This window comes from Cylas formicarius, unplaced genomic scaffold (genome assembly GCF_029955315.1).
Source record: "Cylas formicarius isolate icCylForm1 unplaced genomic scaffold, icCylForm1.1 PGA_scaffold_10__41_contigs__length_53128322, whole genome shotgun sequence".
NCBI lineage: Eukaryota > Metazoa > Arthropoda > Insecta > Coleoptera > Brentidae > Cylas > Cylas formicarius.
The window spans coordinates 13217377-13239517 of NW_026844214.1; the positions used below are offsets into that span (position 1 = coordinate 13217377).

The 22141-nt window shown below is 31.5% G+C and overlaps 1 protein-coding gene across 1 annotated transcript in view; it reads left to right on the forward strand.

Annotated features, from left to right (window-relative positions):
* Positions 1 to 1749: 1749 nt before the first annotated feature.
* LOC132703739 (uncharacterized) overlaps positions 1750 to 22141 on the forward strand; it is a 53479-nt gene continuing 33087 nt past the window's right edge. Inside the window, exons 1-3 of the mRNA XM_060673182.1 lie at positions 1750 to 1864; positions 17826 to 17877; positions 20308 to 20469. Of these exons, the coding sequence (XP_060529165.1) occupies positions 1845 to 1864; positions 17826 to 17877; positions 20308 to 20469 (234 nt within the window). The 5' untranslated portion in view covers positions 1750 to 1844. The remainder of the gene's footprint in view (positions 1865 to 17825; positions 17878 to 20307; positions 20470 to 22141) is intronic.

Genomic DNA, 22141 nt, shown 5'->3' on the forward strand with positions numbered 1-22141 from the left:
TTAAAAAAAGGATAAAATAATATCTGAAATGAAAAAGGATGCCTTCATGCCACCCATAGATAAGAAGAAATTGTGGAAAACTTTGAAAAAAATGAATTTTCGTTACGAAAGAAGAAATAATCTGCTGGCGACGGTGATATATGAGAGCGGTTGGAAAGTTTCGAAGGGAAAACAGGAATATCTGTTACCTGAACGGGTAAATGAAAGATATACCGTTGGTAAAACATGGCAGGATCAAAATCTAAATAGCATGAGTTTTCATGCAAGGATGGTCCACTGGTATAAAAGCACCCTCTAAAAAGGTAAAAGATTAATAGTTACTCACATTGGTTGCAAAAATAGATTTGTTGATGGTGACTTCTCAATCAAAACGGACTGGAAACTACCATAAAGACATGAATGCTGATGGATGTTTTTGAACACTACTTTCAGTAAATTTGCATGTTGATTGGACCTTCTCAAAAATTTGTTTCATAACTGCTTCATAAGTTCCTATATCATCGACATATGCAGGGCCTCTATATCCCTCGTAGCTATATGAGTTTATCTAATGTTAGTTCTTGTTGATTTTGTTGATTGTTGTTGATTTTGTAAATTTTTTTTAACGCCACCTAAAACCACCGTTTCTTGTAACTCATCAGGAGTTCATGTATAGCTTTTTGGTCACTTCTTGCCACTATTGCCACACTATTAATTAGGTTGTATCGCAATCCTCCAAAAATGTCTTTAAGAGGTTGTTTTCTTTCAGGTCGTAACTCAAATTTCTTGCCATCTCTATATTCTTTCCGACTTTCATTTACTTTACAATTAACGAAAACTATCAGCATGCAGTTGTTTCCGATATTATGGTTGCTCCGTCTTAAGTATACTTGATCAAAACTCTCAAGTAAAGTGGCAATGCAATATTTTTGGAAAGGGAATTTCAGGTATTTTTAACACGATGTCCCATATGAAATATCAAATTTTTCACAACTAACGAAAACTATTAGTTTTAAAAATATTATATTTCAACCGATAAACACAAAATGATCCTTAACAAAAAACTTACAGCGATTTTTAAAAAATGCACAGTTTTACCCGGTTTTCATCATTAAGTGTTTTATAAAATTTGAGCTCCAGATACTGACACGAGTTTTTATTTTGTTCAAAAACGGGGATTTTCCTTTTAAAAGTTTCCTATCTGGCCCACTGTATACATCCTGTTGCTAAGTTTCTAAGTTGGTAAACGTACAATATTAAATTCGCGGATCTCTACTCGCGCCAATGATAGTTGAAACCAAACGATTTTTCAAAACCCACAGAGAAGTCAGATCGCTTATTTCTGTTTGATTAATCTTCGACCAATCACGTTCCCGAAAAGTGCAACTAGCTTCAAGCGAGCCCGCCGAAATCAAACGCCGAAAGAAAAAACGGTATCAAAGGCACAAAGCTCTTGAACGGAGTGGGGAGACAATATCTATCACATTGCAATTTGAAGAACGTTATTACAACCGAAAGAAGAACTGTTGCAAGAAGTGCGCTTCTTCGCGAACCGATGCATAACTGTTAGTTAAAACATCGCGGTCGAAGTGCGAACACTTCTTGTACGATCTCATTCCGCTCTTAGATATTGTTGCTACACAAATTCGCTATATTTCTCGTATACTGCAAAGAGTTGCGCCTTCGAAATGAATTAGGGCAATTTTTTTTTTTGGAAAATAATGCCGTCGCGTTTCACTCATCATTCGCGGTCATCTTCAGAATTGCGATAGTGTGCGCGGTGTCGAAACGGATATTACCAGAACCGATAAAATTCGAGCGTTTCTGAAATCGTTGATGTGTTCTTTGTGTTGAATCCAGAAAATATGGAATTTAGGTCTTCAAGGTAAGGCATTAAATCGATCGACAATATCATCCCTTTCTTTTTCTCTCAAATGACTAGTTCAGTCAAAGCGCGGTAGGAGTAGATATTAATGCAGAATAGAATAATTATATAAGAACAGTCATTCCGAATAATAATCTCAAAAGAATAATTTGTAAATAATTTTCTACACGATAGAATGTTTTTCATAATAATTTTTTTAATCAATTTTGAAAAGCTGTAAAGATTTGCATGTCTTTATGTTATTTAGCAAGTCATTGAAAACTGAGAGGTCTACATTTCGAGGAGAACTGAAAGTCAATTTCGATTTGCTAAATTTGAGCAGCGATTAGAACCACTTCTAGCATTTAAATTATATATATCGCTTTTTTTATTATCCCTATTTGTAAAAACAAACAGATTTCATAAAGACACAAAGACGCCACAGTTAAAATATTTAATTTTTGACTTTTTGGTTTTCCATCAAAAACGTCGCCTTGCGTCAAGATTCGGAAAATAATCCTGTTCGTTTTTATTTCAGAACTTAACATTGAGAATTTACTTTTGATATTACTATCAATATATAGGCCACTATATATTGGCTCTTTTCGTTGTCCAATTGAATTTACACGCATAAGCGTCATTTTAGATAGGTTTATGCATAGAAAGTGGCGACGGAACCAACTATTAATTTTTATAATCAATTTATTGCAGTCACTTTCCAGAACTGTATCAGAGTTATCTGAAATTAAAGAAGTAACATCATCTGCGAAAATTGTAAATAAAGCATTAAGATCTATATTGTCAAACTGGTTAATAAATGAACCCTTAAGTACTCCGATTGAAATGTTTAACATATTTGAGATACAATTTTTAATTTTAGTTTTAAAATCAATATGATTTCGACCAATTAAAAGACAACAACAAAACCATATTTTTTTATAATAAATAAAGAGTCATTCGACACTGCCGAACACCCTGCCAAGATCGCAGAAGATCCCAATAGGGCTCACCCACATCGATTGAGTTTGTCAGTGTTTCATATAAAAAGTGACTTCTACCATCTCTAAATCCGTTAATTTTATAACAATATTTTATTATTTTTTGAGTGATGAAGTAGCCGATTTCAAATTACGCTCTTCAATTCAACCGATAGCCCGGTAATCAGTCCATTAATAAAATATGGGAATAACTTTACAACGGAAGTCATCACAACAGAATGAGAGATCCACAAGTACGTAAATGGTTTTATAATGGATGAAACATTACTTGTTTAATTAAAAAGTTTGGAAGGTTGTCAAAACCACTGGAATTTTAATTGTATAAAATCTTGAAAATTATTGGAACTATCGATTTTCTACAATTAATAGGTCAGGGATAGATTATTTTGGTGGCATTCGACATTTTTTTTATTTGCTAATTGAATAACTACCTGCCAACAACTTGTGTATGTTTACTGCCGAAAAAAATCATATTCTGATCATATACCCTTTTTGTTTCACTTACTAACTTCCTAAGTTGTTTTTTCCTCTAAATAATATGGATTTAAGTATGCAAATTTTTGTAAAAGGTAGCAAAGATCTTTTAATTTGTTTCTAGAATATTTAACGCAATGTGTAATTTAGAAAAATATATATTCTCAAAAAAGTTAAAAATGGCTTAATCACTATATTTTTTTCCATAAATAAACTTAAACAAATATTAAACTCCATTACTATCACTCTATCACTATTTCTATCATCTGAAAATGTTGACTGGTGTTGGTAAAATTTTGTTCAATGCAACTACCAGAGGTAGCCGTCACTCACGTGGATCACCCTTAAAAGATAAACGATACGACGGGAAGATATTACTAAGTCTTAAAAAGGTAATACATTTTTTATTAAAATGAATGAAATTAAAATTTAGATTACTGCCACAAACCTGCACGTAAATAGTATATTATGCAACAAGTGCGGTAAACAGCATTTGACTCACGAGTTTATTTGACACGAGCGGAGCGCAGCGGTGCGAGTGTTTAATAAATGAGTGAGTAAAAAGTTTACCGAACGTGTTGCATACTATACTTTTTCTACGACCGTTGTTTTTGGGTACATTTTCGCAAAACAACACGAATAAATTCGTGAGCGTCAGAATTGACAAACGTCAGAACTTAAACCGTGGGAAATATCTCCGAAAACATCCGATTGCTCCGAAACCCGTACGGTAAAATCCCGGAAAAGTCGCTCAGACCGTGGGGAACGAAACTGAAGTGGCAAAATGACATTTGCCGCACAAGGGCTCGGTGTATAATTATGTATTTTACAGACGGGTGTAGAAAAACATATAAAGCAAGCAATAAAAATATATAATAAATCAAAACTCTACCTTACAAACTAATTGATATTTCAAAACCGGCATAAGCATACTCCTGAGTTGTTAGCATCCAATTAGTGGCTGTTTTTATAATCATAATGATTTTTTTAATTTCTTTGAAGTATCGTGCCCTTATGCTTTATAGTATTTTTATTCTTTCGCCGCGTCTGACTCTTTTCATACACTGTAATGTCAGACGGAAATTAATTCTAATTCTAAAGTAAATTTTAACACATTTGTCTGCATTCCAAAGAAAACAGACTATTACAATACAATAAATCAATTCCTTACAACTAATTTATCGGTCGCTTTATGAGACAACTTAAATCGCAACTGTACGATCCCGTTTAAAGTAATTATACATTCAACAGCATAAAATGTTTCGATCAGTCGTAGTAACGACTGAAGATAATTAAAATTACGGAATATGTTGAGTGCGAGCACACGCGCATGAGTTGAAAAAAAAATTCAGTTGGGAGTCAGGTCAATTAGATACAAATTACTGGGCATTTCTGTGTCAGTAAAGTTAAGGCTTCGTCGACTCCAGAAATCTTAAAAATCTCTAATTTATATGGGTCGTCGTTATGCATCCGAAGCCAGGAGGCTACCTACCCACAGATTGTTCATTGGCTCGAGGTAATAAATGGTAATAATCCATTCACTTCTGACCTCAAATAATTATCCGTAATCTTTCGCATTGACAGGCATGCAACTCTGTTTTGTTTCGGATTTCCTCAGTTTGTTTTCTTTTTAGCTTTATACAGTTTATTAGCTCTCTTTCTTCACAGCATCGCGTTCTTATGCGGGAACTTTGATTTGATTGTTAGAATTTAAAAAATATATTTATTTCAATTTTTGTTCATTTCCTTAAGGGATTCATTTTTTTCCCAAAATTATAATGCATGATCGTACAAATGAATGTGAGAAAAGACAAACAAAAACCTCCAGAAACCAATTTTCGGTAGGAAATAATGCACAAACAATACAAATAAAAATAAAACTTTGTGTTTGTTGTTGTTCATTGTATTGTTTGTATTGGTTTTTTTACACTTGTATGACAATATCCAACACTTGTATGACTTGTATGGTAATGGCAAACCCATAGCATAATTCACAGTTACGAAGTCATCGTCCATTACTTTAATCAAGTTAAAATAAACCCTATTATTGCTAATCAAGCAGCAATTAACTTTTATACTAATAATATGGTAATCAGCAAGAATTTCCATTTTTTTAATGTTTCAAAGGGACATGCGTGTAAAATAATATAATAAATATAAGTAACATTAAAAACCAAAGCAATAGGCAGCGACAATCTGAACATTAGTCTTATAAAACTATGCTGTCCTATATTGCATCCTAACTTACACAGTGGAGCAGTGGAAAATTGCCTATATTGTGCAGGTTCCCAAGACTGTGATATGGATAGATCCTTTTTGAATTTAAAAATTAACAAAAAACCTTGGTCTTATAATAATTTTCAGAACATGAATTACGATTAGCAAATTCACAAAAACAGCATTTTAATCAGAACTTAAAAATAGTGGCTCTGTGAATCTTTCAGCCTTTAATTTCTGCGAAAATATATATGGAAGCTGTATCGATTCCTACAATTCTAAGCATATAGAAAATTTGAGAATGCGTATCTAATAGGATCTAAGGTACCAATACAAAATTGACTAAAATAAAATTTATAACTTTGCTTTTCTTGTACTCGTAAATGCGACGTATTAGGACTACCTCAACTGTTCTGGCGTGACGGTCAGTAAATTAAATAAACAAACATTCGCGGGAATTAAAGAGCCGCATTCACTTTCGTTACAGTCTATAATTACGCACCCAATTAAAATTCATTTATATTATGTGAGGTCTGTTTTGCGTGCGCGAAATATTTATCGAAAATCTAAGTCGGTTTTTAGTGATAGATCAAAATTTAATTCAATTCAAACTAAAAAATTACCGACATTAAAATAAATTAGATCTAAAAGTTCAGATTTTCACGAAATTATATATTTTGACATGACAATTGTTTCGACAACATCGTGTCTTTATCAAATGTCATGTCAAAATATATATTTTTATATTTTTATAATTATATAATTTAGTTCTTATTGATTTTGATAAATGGATTTTCATCAAGTAAAAAGCCACCTCAGTTCAATTACCGACGTGTTAAAATTAAACTGATATTTCGCCTTTCGAAGAAAAACTATGCTTTTAGAAAGAAAGGATACATTTACAATACTCAGAAACTTGATGCTACGAAATGAATGCATTTCCAAGATTGCAACTATAACAATATAGTGTTTATTAGAATGGCATATGTCATGTCAATTATTTATTTATTTAAGGAGAATGGCTAACCTATAGACACAGCTGTCCAATAAGAAGTGAACAAAAATTACCACAATGTCTTAAATTAAACAGTTCAACAGGAGACTTTGGATAATTAAAATATAATACATATTAAACACATGATGTATTTTCAAACAAGTCAACCACTAATTTGGCAGAAAGTGTAATGAGACATATCTAATTCTAATAAAATGAATATTATGAGTACTAATCAATGTTTCCTGTACTATTTCAATTTGAGAGGAATGTTCAGGAATGGATCTCACCATGCTACTAAATAAAAAAAATATTTATTAATTTTGGGTCCTTGTATGCATGTAGTATAAATTGTAATGAATATTAAATAAAACAAATTACTTTGCGCTCTTTGTAGAATAAATTCAGTATGAGTTTCAAAAGACAGTTTCGAGTCCCAATTTTTTACTGTTAATAACTAAATTAATAATAATTTAATTCTTAAAATTAATAATAAAACAATAAGCAAACAAAGAAAAATAGCTTAGCGTCTCCTCAACCTCAAAAACTCAATTTTTTTAATGACACTTGGTCTTTTCATTATGATAATTAATAAGACACTCACGCAACAACAAAAAGCTGCCTCTATTTCGTTTTTTATGAGAAGAACTTACAAATGCTGTTGAGATCTGGATCATAATAATAACAACAATAAAAAAACAGTAGCACCTACTAGAATTGTTACGTATAAAATAAGAAGCTAACAACTATTTCGTACATACAATTTCTTTATTATTTATTATTTTTATTATAAGTGCGCAAGAGAAAGGACAGGAAAAATAAGGTTAAAATAGACATTTGATTAAAATAAATTTATAAATTAGTACAAATGGATAAAGCAAAAAAAGTAAAAATGTAACAAAAGAAAAATCATTTACAACATAAAAAAATAAAACTATGATTGAAAGAGTTTTGTTTTAATCTTTTTTTCTGAGATGCCGGTAGTGTTGAGACATCGACTATTTGAAACTAATTTATGATGCCGACAATGTTGTAAATTCTGTAAGTTGCAGTATTTTGGGAATATGTAACCGAAACCGATGAAAACTACATGTATTTGCTGATATTGTAAACTAATTTACGCAATATCAAAAACCCCTTTCCAAAAGATTGATGTACTACTTACAACCATACAAAGTCGTAGTTATACGATCAACTTGCACAAAGTGTGGCCGTGCCTCAGGCAAGCATTCTACAATTTCTGCAAATTGTATTGGCCTTTCCCGGTAGGCAAAATCCCAATAGCTATTCTATAAGCATCACTCGATTCTAACGTCAGTATAAATAAACAGTTTTTATACAACGTAAAGCGCTTGTAGGAGCGAACTAAATTAGATAAACTAGCATAAATTTATTTAGAAGTAATAGCAGCGTAGCGATAGATCCTCGTAATAAAAGTAAAAGCAGTGTCTCCAACCAAACAAAAACAGAAAGACTTTTAGGTAGCAAACAATTATAACAGAACAGAAAATATTAATTCAGGCTTCTTAAAACCAAAATTCAGCTAATTAATCAACCAGCTAACCAAAACTAACTAAAACAAACCAAAATTTAGTGTAGAACATTAACTGAGTAAAAACATGTAGAGGGTGTTATTTTAAAAACGTCATATAATCAAATTGTGGAGTAGAGCCCACCCTAATGTTGTCATTTTGTTCAATTCAAATCTGATTTAAAAAAAGACTATATTTTAGTAACCTTATCCCGCACAAGAGAACGCACTGTCAGAACGTTACTGTCAGAGTGACAATAAAATCATATAGCGCCATATATTTCATGTCATATTCTTTGGTTAGCGCCATATATTTCATGTCATATTCTGTGGTTAGTTGAAATCTGTCTAACAAATGCAGTTAAACAATATTTGATTACGTCATTTAAAATTATATAAAAGAACTATTTGTAAGGTGCCAATGAAGTACAGTTAAATTTTATTTCATGGGGGGATACCTGCCGCGCCATCTATTTGCTAGGGAGTGAATCATCGATTAAAGTGAAAACAGAAGCAAAACACTGCCATCTGAAAGGAGCAAGTAGTAAACTTACTGCTTGAAGAAATACTTATTTAAAAACCCTTATTGTAATTAATCTTTGGTTGTAAGTAAATGTCTGATACGAAAAATATATCAATTTTTTTTGGGTACATTTTCGAAAAACAACACGAATACAATCACTGACATGACCGTCAGAATTGACAGACGTCAAATTTCAAAGCGTGGCAAATATCTCCGAAAACATCCGATTGCTCCCAAATCCTTGAGGTAAAATCCCGGAAACGTCCGAAGTGGCTTGGATTCATGGGAAACAAAACCAACGTGGTAAAGTGACGCTTCCCGCACTCTAGATCGGTAGGTAATTAGGTATTTTACATACGGGAGTAGAAAAAGACAATTACGACTAAAAGTTAAACGGGAGATGAACTATTCTTTTTGGGAAACAGTGAATTCTCAAGTGAGTTAGTGGTGGAGAGTCACTTTCTGTTTGGATTGGATTAACTATTCGGGAGTCTTTTGTCATGTTGGCAGACAAAGTTGCAAGAGCGTTCAATTAGTTGTTTCATATTTATTGGGAAATCTTATTAACACTAATAATGGAACAAATTATTTTTTCTACTCTCGTCTGTAAAATACCTAATTGCATACCGATCTAGCGTGCGGGAACGTCACTTTACTACGTCAATTTCGTTTCCCACGAATCCGAGCCACTTCGGACATTTCCGGCATTTTTCCACACGGGTTTGGGAGCAATCGGATGTTTTCGGAAATATTTCCCACGCTTTGAATTTTGACGTTTGTCAATTCTGACGATCATGTCAGTGAATTTGTTCGCGTTGTTTTGCGAAAATGTACCCAAAAACTAACAGTCGTAGAAAAAGTATAGTATGCAACACGTTCGGTAAACTTTTTAAGTCAGTCGTTTATTAAACACTCGCTCCGCTCGTGTCAAATTAACTCGTGAGTCAAATACCGTTTACCCCACCGCACTTGTTGCATAATATACTATTGTGGGTTTTGCATTTATGTGATTAGCAATGTTCTTGCCAAAAATTATCCAGAAAACCTTTGCAGTGTTAGTAGACAAATTAATAAGACAATGTTCATATTTAAATGGTGCTGAAATATTGTTAACACTAATACTGAAACCAATTACAAACAATTAACTTAACGATATTCTTGCTAAAAATTAATACGGTACTCTCAAACCTTGAGATTCATTCGTTGTTGTTGTAATTTCGATGACACCATATATTTGGGATATAAGAAAACTAATACTAACACTAAATTTTTCCATGTATATTTAAATAATTCGTCCTAATAAAATAGTAAAGGCACATGACATAGAACAGCAACAATACTTGCAACTGTTTCAGTATCCTAGACAAGTCCAAGAGTATAAATATATAAATATCAAAAGATGATCCAACACTGATTTTATTTTTTCACTTATCAAGACAATTAAAGTTTGAATATTTGTTTTGTTATTGTATTCAAATATAACGATTCATTGGTTTGATTGATTGTTATATAAATTGTATAGAAATTATAACCAGCTCATAATAAACAAATTTATTCGATATTTTTATAGATTAAAACATCATACACACATCGACAAGTGATGAAAATGACTTCCGACTCATTGATTAAGATCAATGGGCGTCTTTCGATTCGACGTAGGTAAATAGAAAACGTATTTTGCAAGTGGCATTAAAGAGATTAATTAAGCCTTTAAATACGCGGCGAAATAAATTAGCATTTTAATGGGAGTTTTCCAATCAACAATCAATCAATCTTTTTTCGTTCTATAAAAGGTCGGTAACGTTTCAATTACAAGACAAATAACTTGCGTAGATCGCTAGCTCATCTCATTACCATTAGTTTTGTTCGGGAAACGATGCTTGTTATAAGCACTTACGATTTTGTTTCAATCAGCCACGGCTATTAATGAATGACTTTTTACGCGCCGCTGGTGTCGCAACAATTCTTAAAAATGTATATTGGTTTCTACACGGTGGCTGACTGAGTTGGATGCCGCGGGAAAGTATGAGGAGCCATTGTTATCGATTACAAAAAGTTACTGCTAACTAAATAAGTTTACCCCTGCTTAACGCTCCCATGGGTTTGCACAAATTGTTTGCACTTCAATAACTTTCTACCACCAAAGAAAATTCGACGTCGATTAGAAATAAATTGCAATAATATATATTTTTTTAAATCGTCCCGAAATAGTAGTTTCGTCCCGAAAGCGCCATTTTGCTCGATAAGTAGGCAAATTCCGAATCGTAAAAGTATGAAAATCACTTTCAGAACGTGTCCGTGTAATTTTAAAGAAATGTTCTGAATAATTTTTTTTGCCGTACGAAATTAACTTCTGTTGAACGGATCATACTAGAGTCTAACTAAATTAGAAACAAACACAAGGGACATATTATAATTCTTAAAACTACCTAATTACCTATTGCATCAGGGTACAAAATAAAACAAATACTTTCGAGTGTATAAACGAAAGCAACATAATTGTATGAAAAAAAAAATGTAGTGATTTTCAATATGACCAATAGTCAACAATAGTGAAGTTCAGCAAGATATAGCACAGACTGCTCACATGTATATTTAATTGCCTTCAGATAACGAAAGCAGATGTAGAATTTACCTAGATGAAATTTGGAATCCACAACCGCCTAAATTATATTCTTTAGTTAAATTACACAAACAAGATATGCCCATTAGACCAGTGGTGTTTTATGTAACAGCTCCAGCAGTTAAACTGTCTACAAAATTACTAAATATTTTAAAGTTCCACACAGAGTTTAAACCAAAATTTGCAATAAAAAATTCTTTTGAATTAATCGACAAAATTAAAGATATCAAAATCCCTTCTAACGCAACACTATTGTCTTTGGATGGATGTGATAGATTTAGTAGATTTTACCCTAACTCGGAAACAGGTTAACCCGTTGGTGAAACAAGATTTATTAGATTGCTTAATAATATCTTTAGACCAAAATTATTTTGAATTTAATAGACAGATTAATATCTCTAAAGAAGGTTTGATTATGGGAAACCCACTTAGTCCTTTGTTAGCCGAGATTTTTATGGATAATTTGGAAAATATCATACTAGAACATCCTTTAAGTAAAAGTTTTTTATGGTGGTATAGATATGTGGACGATGGCTTTGCTTGCTTTGCTGGAACGGACAGACAATTGAATTCTTTTTTAAATTACATTAACTCAATAATAATCGTATAAAATTCACTATCGAGATTGAATAGGATAACTCTATTAATTTTTTAGACTATTACGAAAGTGCAAAACAAATTAGATTTTTCAATATATCATAAACCTTCACACACGGACACAGTCATACATAACAGCTCAAATCACCCTTATACACACAAAATGGCTGCATTTAACTCTTTTATACACAGACTTCTTAATACGCCACTCTCAACAGAAAATTACAACAAAGAACTTAATATCATTAAACAAATAGCGCTGAACAACGGCTACAATCCGTCCATTATAGATAAAATTATAAATAAAAAACAAATACAGACAACAGTAAACTCTATTTATCCGAAATCAAATACAGAACACGAACAATTTAAAACAATTACATACATAGGAGAACCTAGCGAAAAAGTTCCAAAACATTTGTCAAAATGTGGTTTAAAAATAGTTTTCAGAACTAACAACATAATAGGAAAATATTTAAAAAACAAAAAATCGAATTGTCCAAAATCCCAAAAATCAGGTGTCTACAGGTTGAAATGTGGATCTTGTCCTAAAATTTATATTGGACAAACAGGTAGATCCTTCAAGAAACGCATTAACGAACACATAAAAAACAATAGTCTAGATTCTAATTATGCCTCACACTTAAACACAGAAAAACACATTTTTGACGACAATTTTGATATATTACACACAGCCACAAAATTAGAAAATTAAATTTATTGGAAGCCTCCAGATTAACAAAATGAGACATTCAAATGTATTGCTTAACGATCAATTAGATTTAAATACCTCTCCTTTATTGAACTTAAATTCATTAAGGTTAAATTAAATTAAATTAAATTAAATTAATTAAGGTTTTATGGTCATTTTTCGGTATATATAGTAGCAGGTATTTTGTAAATATCACATTTGATAAAGACACGGTGTTGTCGAAACAATTATCATGTCATAATATATAATTTCGTGAAAATCTGAACTTTTAGTTCTTATTTATTTTGAAATTTGGTTCGATACAGTATCTAAAGGAAAGTAAAGAACTTTCTCAAAACTGATTTCAAAATTTTCTTTTAAAAAATATTCCGGAAAACGGTGATATTTCGTAGAGAAAGTAATTATTTTCCACTCATGCCTCTAAATTTCACCCACTAACCTGCATTTGCGCCATTTTCTTTGTAAATAGCTATTTCCACACACTTAACTCGTTTGCCTAAAACTTTTGAACAAGATCTAGGCATATTTCGAAAAAACAAGTGAAAATGCTGAATCCAAACTTATTGACGCGCATGCGACCTTCTCAATTTTTTTCATAGTTACTTCACAAGTTTCTGTATTATCAGCATAGGCAGGGCCTCTATATCTCTAGTTGCTATATGGTCAATTCTGATGATTAAGTCAAAAAGTAAATATATTTGTAATAGATAACGCAAGCTAACACAGGCGCCTGCTACAAAAGGCATCAAATTCATCAAGTACAAAAACAAAAACTTAAGAATATTTGTTACTACATTATTCTTATTTTGAGTCCAGTTACAAGAAAGGGCACTTTAGTAGTGTTAAAATCGTATGCAATTAAGAACAATATATATGCGAAAGTTAGCTGAAGAGATGAATATCTAACTCATATGGCTACTAAACTGCCTATGCCAGTAATTCAGGAACTTATGAACTATTAAAAAAAAATTGAAAGTCATTACATGCGCATGCGCGAGATGTCAAATTTCGTGCTTAACCAATGACCTTACGGCGTTCAACAACCAAGATGCCTGTTTGGATGGGGCAATATTTTCTCAAAATATGCCTAGATCTCGTTAAATCTTCTGAGAAAACGAATTAAGTGTGTGGAAATCGCTGCTTACAAAGAAAATGGTGCAAAGTGCAGGTATTTGGATAACTGCCACTAAAAGTCAAGAAAGATATACTTTGAGACAAAGTATACTGCAATAAAGTTATTATGTACTTATTGGTTCGAGTTAACCGGATGAAATCACTTTTCAGAATATTGTAAGAATTCAAACTGTTACTTCAACGTACTGCGTTTGTTGAAATAGGAACTCCTATTTAAATGTAACGAGTTGCGCTTAATTTTCATTTAGCCTTTGAGGCTGTTTGGCTTCCGTGGCAGCCGTTCTTATCGATTTTATTAAATTCAGGAAATATAACTGTTTGCCGCGCGGGCCGTTCTCATTTAACAGAAAATATTTTACAAATTGTAGTAATAAAGGCCGCGATAGTAGGGCAGTAATAACGTGATTGTGTTCGGAATCGGTTTTGTATATACATTTTTGTGAAACCGCTGCCAATATCCGACACCAATTTAAGATAGCTCTGGTTGAAAATTACTACGTGTGCTTCTACGTTGCTATTATAAGGAAGCTTAGCTATTTTCAAACAATGCCACACTTTTTCTATACTAGCTCCTCTACGACAAATTTATGGCTCAAAACTACGTCCTATATATATAATTAAAAATTATTGTGGCATTTCATAAATTTAAAATTTCTTATTTGCGACATGACATGATAAATACCTTAATTTCCAGGATTTATTACTGGTGATCATATAATTTACGATTATATGCAGATTTTTTGTAATATCGATTTTCAATTTTAAAATTTGGAGTAAAATCTGTTCAAATAAAAACTTTTAAACTATAATTTCATTTTAATAATTCCAAATAACTTAAAACTATGTTTCCTGAAGTATAAAAGTCGATATAGGTATGAGCACATTATTTACATATTTATTTTGAATTAAATTTGCTACAGGGTTCTATTGGAGGGAGAAGCGTAATGTATAAGTTAAGTCTTTTGAGTTGCTCTACCGTTTTTTGAGGGTATCACTAACCAACACTAATATTTTTCGCAGCTTAAGTATCTATTATTAGGTAACGCAAATATACAAGGGGTTTATAAGAAACCTTTAAACGGCATGTTTAGTTTAATTCCCAACTTTATCTAAACTTTAATTAGTTATTTATAGAAAACACACACCTCTTCAAAAATAAATAAACTACTGAAAAGTGAAGTTATGATAGTTATGAAGTCAATAGTTTTAATTGGTTTTGCCGTTATTTTTAGTTTTGGTTAGTTTAGGAGTTCAATATTACTTGAAAACCCAAATAAAACTATAAGTTTTTAAAACCCGAACCTGGTGAGCATCAAAACTAGGGTTTAAACTATTCAAAACAAGGGCGCGGACATTGTGACAATAATGTCAAAGTAAGAATCTGTTCCTGCGAACCTCAGAATAAAAATAAAATACAATGACAAAGACGCCATATAAAGTGTATTATAAATAAATTATATAGAAAACGGTGAATCGAAAAGATGTTTATAAATACTGCAGGTAGGTTTTATAGCAGTAATGTAAATGTATTCCTTGACATTATAATATTCCTCATTTAAGTGCTACAAGAGTAACGAAAACGTTTCGGGAACAATCAATAGGTTTTCAAATTTTACAAAATAGGTAATAGTTTTCACCAAAAATGCATCAATGTCTATGATGCGCTTCCAGTGTTCGAATGTGTACCGTTTCATAGAGTGTCTTTGATTTTTATTATCACACAATAAACTATGCGAGTATCAATCAATCAATCAGTCTTAACGCATTTTCTTCGGGACGACCAACTACGATCAGATTTCGGAAATATACTTCCTAAAAAAATATTTAAGTACCATTCCGGAAAACGGCATTGTGGTGTGAAACGAAAATTTTTTGATTGTTACGAAAACGGTTTTATACAACGGACCAGGCAGGGAATTATTCGCGTCACGCTTTAAATATGGCGCTGTCTCGCTTTGGAGACATTAACGGATTTTATTTCCATGTTGATGATCACAACGAGCAAACAAAAGATTTAATATAAGACTTGGAGAATGTTGGCATGCCAATGACTAGTATAGTATATCTCAAAGTATTTCATGGTGCATTTAATGGACCCCAATTAACCTTTAAAGACATTATTACCTATTGTTGTTGGGTAAACATTCAGTAAATAATTTGCTATTTTTACATTTTCGTTATTTTAGTCACGGGTTTGTAAACGATCATATATTTTCGATAGATTTTAATAATAAAACTAAGTTTAATTCATATACAACATTATAGCAAAAACAAAATAACATACTGTCATGACAAAACTGTAGCAAAAGGCATTTATGAAAGTCAGTCATGAGGGAATTTCCCAGATACTGTTTAAGCCTCAATATTTGTAGTACAGAATCAGATGGCCAAACTCAGTTAACAGATTATTCAAAATAGAGACAAGAAAGGGAAAGCAGTAGAGGTCGCATTTTATTTCATCTGAGATGAAGGTAAATCCAAAATTACTAAGACATAATTCCAGTAAATTAATCAAATTAGCAATATTATAAGAGTACTATCGTTTGCAAACATTCTTTCTGTGCTGCGGAATTCAATCCATGAACATTTACTCCAAACGAAACTTTGTTAAATAGATAAGGAAGATATTTGTTTTTATGATTTCAGCAGACTCCGTTGACAAAATTTCTTAACTAGAATTATGGATGGATAATTAATTTTAGAAGGGGAATATTTTCCGCTTTTTTTCATATGAGTGCGAAGCGTCAAGGATAGTAATTTGACATTTGTCAATGTCATATTATTTTATATTATTAGATAATACAGTTGGCCAACTACGATAAAAATTGATGCGCTGCAGGTGCCATTGATATTTTCGTAGAGATGGTAATGATTTTGCGGTCGTGCCTCTATATTTCACCCACTAACCTGCATGTTGAGCCATTTTCTTTCTAAACAGCGATTTCCACAAAATTAACTCGTTTACCCAAAACATTTTCACAAGATCTAGGCGTATTTTGAAAAAACACTTAAAAATGCTGCATACATATATATATATATATATATATATATATATATATATATATATATATATATATATATATATATATATATATATATATATATATATATATATATATATATATATATATATACAATGCATGGATATTTAGATATATTAATTGCATCGGCTGATATATTAGTGGCAGTATGGAATAAAATGCGTTTCTAAAATACGATTTTATGAGAATATGGCGTCCGCATCAGAACAGGGATGTGTCCCAAATTGTTGTCTGCAAAGAATATTACGCATCCTAGCCTTATGAGGAACTTTTTGAAAAGTGGTTTCTAAATTATTTTTTTCAAAATAATAAATAAAATACCCGATATATAGAGACCCTGCCTATTTTGATAATATAGCAATTTTTGTGTGGAACCAAGGAAAATCCAAGGTCAGAGCAGAAAATGTTACTCCTACTTTAAATCCCAGTGTTATACATTTAATAAAGAATTGAATAACATTCTAGTTGAAAGCTCAAAAAATTCAACATATTATAAACATTGGAGACTCTTACATGTCTATACAAAACAATATATATATGACGACTCTAAGAGTACAACAGCATTAGATATAGATTTACAATAAACTTCACATATAATTTCAATTTATGGCTACCAATTATGCAAAAAACCTTAAAGGGTACCTATTTTAGAGCAAAACTAGACGTTAAAAAATAAATGTCTCGTTCTGAGTTTTTTAATGTAATGAATCTTTTAATTTTAAATACAATTTTGCCATCTTGCTTTCAAAGCATCTAAAGCAGGATTTTTGTAAAACTGAAATACACTATTCGTACGTTTCAAATTCACTCGAAACAAATATACCGTTCCCATGGGAAGAGAATCGTCTCATACACCTTTCGATATTTCGCAATTAAGTAAAAAACCATTGTCTCAATTTGATCGGGAATGACGAAATCTTTGAAAAAACTCTTTAAAATCGAATTACGCTTCGGGTTTCCATTAAATTGACCGTGTCAACGACAACATAATTCAAAAAAGATCATAAAGGAAATACAGTTCAGCGAATCATTATATTAAATGAACCTTAACGTTATAATCAGGGAATCTTCAACAAAACAAAGAAACGGCAAATAAAAATAAAGAACAGTTTAATGTAACTTTAATTCTTTGTTTCAGGTGGCGGACAAAATTCGCAACGATAATGATGATAATCGCAACTGTACCCAGAGTAAGTTTATTCAATTATATGTTTATTTATAGGCGGCTACTTCGTTTGGGTATAATTTAGACAGATAAGTTATGCTTTTTGTATTATATATAAGTGATTGCACTGTGCTTCCAATTCATCTTATTTTGTTTTTAAAGATGTCAAGTTAAATGGAAAACGAAATGTAATGCTAGCAGCCAACATTTTTCCTAAGTCACATTAAAAATACACCACTAACAATTTTCTGTGATATCAGCCTGTTTTATATACTTTTTAAATGAAACACCCCTTATATTTTATCACTTGTTTGTTTTCGAGATATTAGTAAAATTAAGAAATTTTCATTTTCATATAATTTCGGGAGTGATAAAATCATCCTTATATTTGACAAATTGCTAAGCTTTATTGAATGATTGAAATACGCGATTTAAATCTATAAATAATCCTAGACAAATATAAGAAATAAATACCCAAGGGTCGGTTAATGTTTTATATGTAGACACCACAAATTTTGGGTCCGATATCTGTAGTTGGAAAATTAACCGAAGAGCACAAAAATAACACAATATAGCACAATATATAGAAGATCCAAATCCAAATAATATTGCCATTATTATTTCTTTTAGGGGTGCATAAAAAATCAGATGCACAGAGAACTTCTGATAATGTCGTGGAATTTCGGAAAAGAAAAGAAACAATCCGAAACCTTTGTTAAATATCAAAAATCATACAATTAAAACAGCTTTTAACAAAATCTCCAAAACAAATGGAATAAGACATAAAGTAAACATAAACTATACAGAGTATTCCATTTACAAAATATAAAATAGGCTGATATCTCAAAGTGTTTTGATTTACATCGGAAGTATCGGGAAAACAGGGAGTTTAAAAATATTTTAATGATACAACTATGGATAAGTTTTTCATTAAGTTGCCAATATTAACTAAATTTTGGTCAATATTTTATTGTTTCATATATTTTTAAATATAAATAAATAAATGTTATTAAACAATTTTTTTATGATGTAAGAAATAACTTTTAGTCATTTTTAATAGTTTGACAGTTGAGATAGTAGATTAGTTAATTTTTAACAGTTTGATAATAGAAATAGGTTGACAAGTAAATATTGGAACATGTTTTTCTTTCCTTCACGCTTCTCGAGTTTTATGAGCCTGACGCAAAGAAGACTTTCAAATGGAGCAAGCAGTGTTTTGCCAAACAAGACTTGTCACGTGTCATTTGGGTATTAATAATTAACATGGAAAACCAACTAAAAACTAACCACAATTGTGAAAAAATATTGTTCACCAGTACGAGAAAGGGAAAAGAAGCAGTGAAATTTCCAGTAAATTGATTATAGTATTGATATTTTGCGGTAAAAAGAAGTTGTAAGCCATTTAATTAGAATATATAAGTCGGGAAGAAGAAATACATTACGAGTAGTAAGCGCAAGGCGGAATAGAGGAATTATAATGAATGTTAACAAATGTTCGCAAATAGTAAATGAGAGCGGTCTTACGTTTTATAAGGTATGTTTGATACGTACTTCTTTCTGTTAAAAATGTCCTATTTTTGCCTTATACGAGTAAGAAACAAAACCATGATAGATGGAAACTTAAGGAATCGTTACATTTAGGCCAAGATAGAAAAAGTTCTCTATAACGACCAAAGAGATTTTATGTCTCTGTGGGAGATTCCTCAAAGCGTATAATTTATTGAAATGCAGCAAAATATATCCTTCCGGAGGTTTTAACTTCCAACAGGACGGAGTCTGATGCCATACGGTCAGATCTACCAAAAAGTAGATCAGAGAACATGACTTTAAAGTTTTGTCACATCTCTGGAGACCTCTGTTCCGAATGTTCTGAAGTAGCTCTAACTCCACTGAACGACTTAGAGATTTGATGGTGCTTTCTTCGCATGAAATTGTCATTATATGCAGTACAGTGGTCTCTGACAAGTTCAAACAAATATTTTGATAGATGCCATAAGTTAGTAAAATTGTGAGATATGTGATTTATCTATGAGTTGCATCAAACATATAACTGTTAATTTTGAATGTTATCGGTATTATGTTACTTTATTTGGGAACTCAACCAAAAATATCGAATTTTCAGCTTGCCCTGAGGTAACAGTTCGTCCAGTTCGTCGATTTTGGATACTTTAGAAAATTTTTAATCGCTTGTTCGGATTGAAATAATTATCCTAGGAAGTTAGCAATGATATTTTTTATAATATCTCCCGGGCTACTCCGGCTAATAAATCGAACTTGCTGACATTTCGTTAATCATCCTGTTGGCTTCTTCAGAGCTAAACTGAAACAAGTTCTATTTATCAATAATCAACGCAGGAGGAATCCAGAAGATTTGTAAATAGTATAACAGTAGACTTTGGAAGATTCTTTGAAAAAAAAAATCTTTAGTTTTAACGAGGGAAATTCATTGTTTCAGAAATTACACTGCCAAATTCCGGAGAACGCGACGACAATAAGGAGCAACATTCTCAGCAGTTTGAAATTAGACAATATGACCGATCAGCCGACAGCAGAACTGAAAAGTAACCTGAATGAGACCAGAGAGGCCTTATCGCAAGGTGCCAGCGAACCGGAATCGGTAAGTAGTCAAAAAGTTTTACATGTGCATCAACATGCGCGTGTACGTTTTATAGCAGGCAATCGAACCAAAAGGTGGGATTGTTTGTGGTACAAAAAATGGTCTTCGTATAGCATTCAGTTTATTGGTTATCTTATATGTATCAATGATATTTATTAGACAGTACTTTATTCGAAAATCATGCTAAAATAGGAAAATATTCTAACAAACCTTTTATATTATATTATGTTATTAACTCAAATAATGCACGTACAGGGGTGAAAATTTAATTCAAAAGTTGTAGGGTTTAGTGTGTATGTTTAATATTACATGCTTATTTATATACAATGTGTGCCAAAAAATAGTCTATTAAAGTTAAACAATCAGAAATATTGAAAATTACACTTTTGATTTACAGAAACCCGTACTTTGTTTGTTATATTAACCAATCGTTGTTTATATATGAATTGGCATCATCAAAATAATAAAATTGATGAATGAATGGTTTAATAAATACCGTATAGCTACTTGAGATATAATAGAGGCCCTGCCTATGATAATAATATAACTTATAAAGCAATTACGACAAAAAAAATTGAGAAGGTCCATTCGACATGCGCATGCGCGAGATTTAAAATCTCGTTTTGTAACCAATAACCTTCCGACAGTCAACAACCAAAATGGCCGCTGACAGATCGTCAATAAATTTAGATGCAACATTTTTCCAGCATATACCTAAATTTCATTAAATGTTCTGGGAAAACGAGTTAAGCGTACGCAAAACATTTTTTAGAAAGAAAATGCAATTTAGTAGGTAAAATGTAGAGGCATGCGCAGGAAATCATTACCTTTTCTCTACGAAAATATCAATGCCGCCTAAGGCGCATCAATTTTTACCGTAGTAGGGTCACTATATCATCCGATAGCTATGTGATAAATTCTAATTCAATTGTCAAAATATATCCTCACGGCTTACTACTAAAACAGTTATATTTGCTTAAATTGCGTTATTCTAGTTTTATGCCTTTAATTTCAATACGTTTATAAATATGTGTTTTATATTAATATTACTTTTAGATCAAAATTAAAAAAATTCTGAATGAATGGTTTTACAAGTACTAATTCAATTGTCAAAATATATCCTCACGGCTTACTACTAAAACGAAATATTTGCTTAAATTATTAGTCTAGTTTTTCGTTGTTAACATCAAAACCTTTCAAAATAGGTGGAGTATCTTAATAATACTTTTAGATGTAAATAACAAAATTTCTGAATGAATTATTTGAGAAATACTACTTTAATTGTCAAAATATATCATCACTACTTATTACTAAAACAGTGATAATTGCTTAAATTCAATTATTCTAGTTTTTCGGTTTTAACACCAAAACAATTCAAAATAGCTAGGGTGTTTAAAATACATTTTACTCTTAATTTATATTTATATATTTTGAATCCTGTATACGTTAACAATACTTTAGATTTTTATCTAAAACTGTCAGTAGGCACTTATAATATTGCATGTAAACCAGTATTGATGGGCCAGTCATTAGGATCTTGTGTTTAAAATCTCTTACGCTCGAGAAACAGACCTTAATTTGATTTTTGCGTACTACCGTTTTCACTTTCAAACTTCATACTTTTCCATCATTACAGAAAGAAGACGTTTTGAATTAGTGGCACATGTAATTA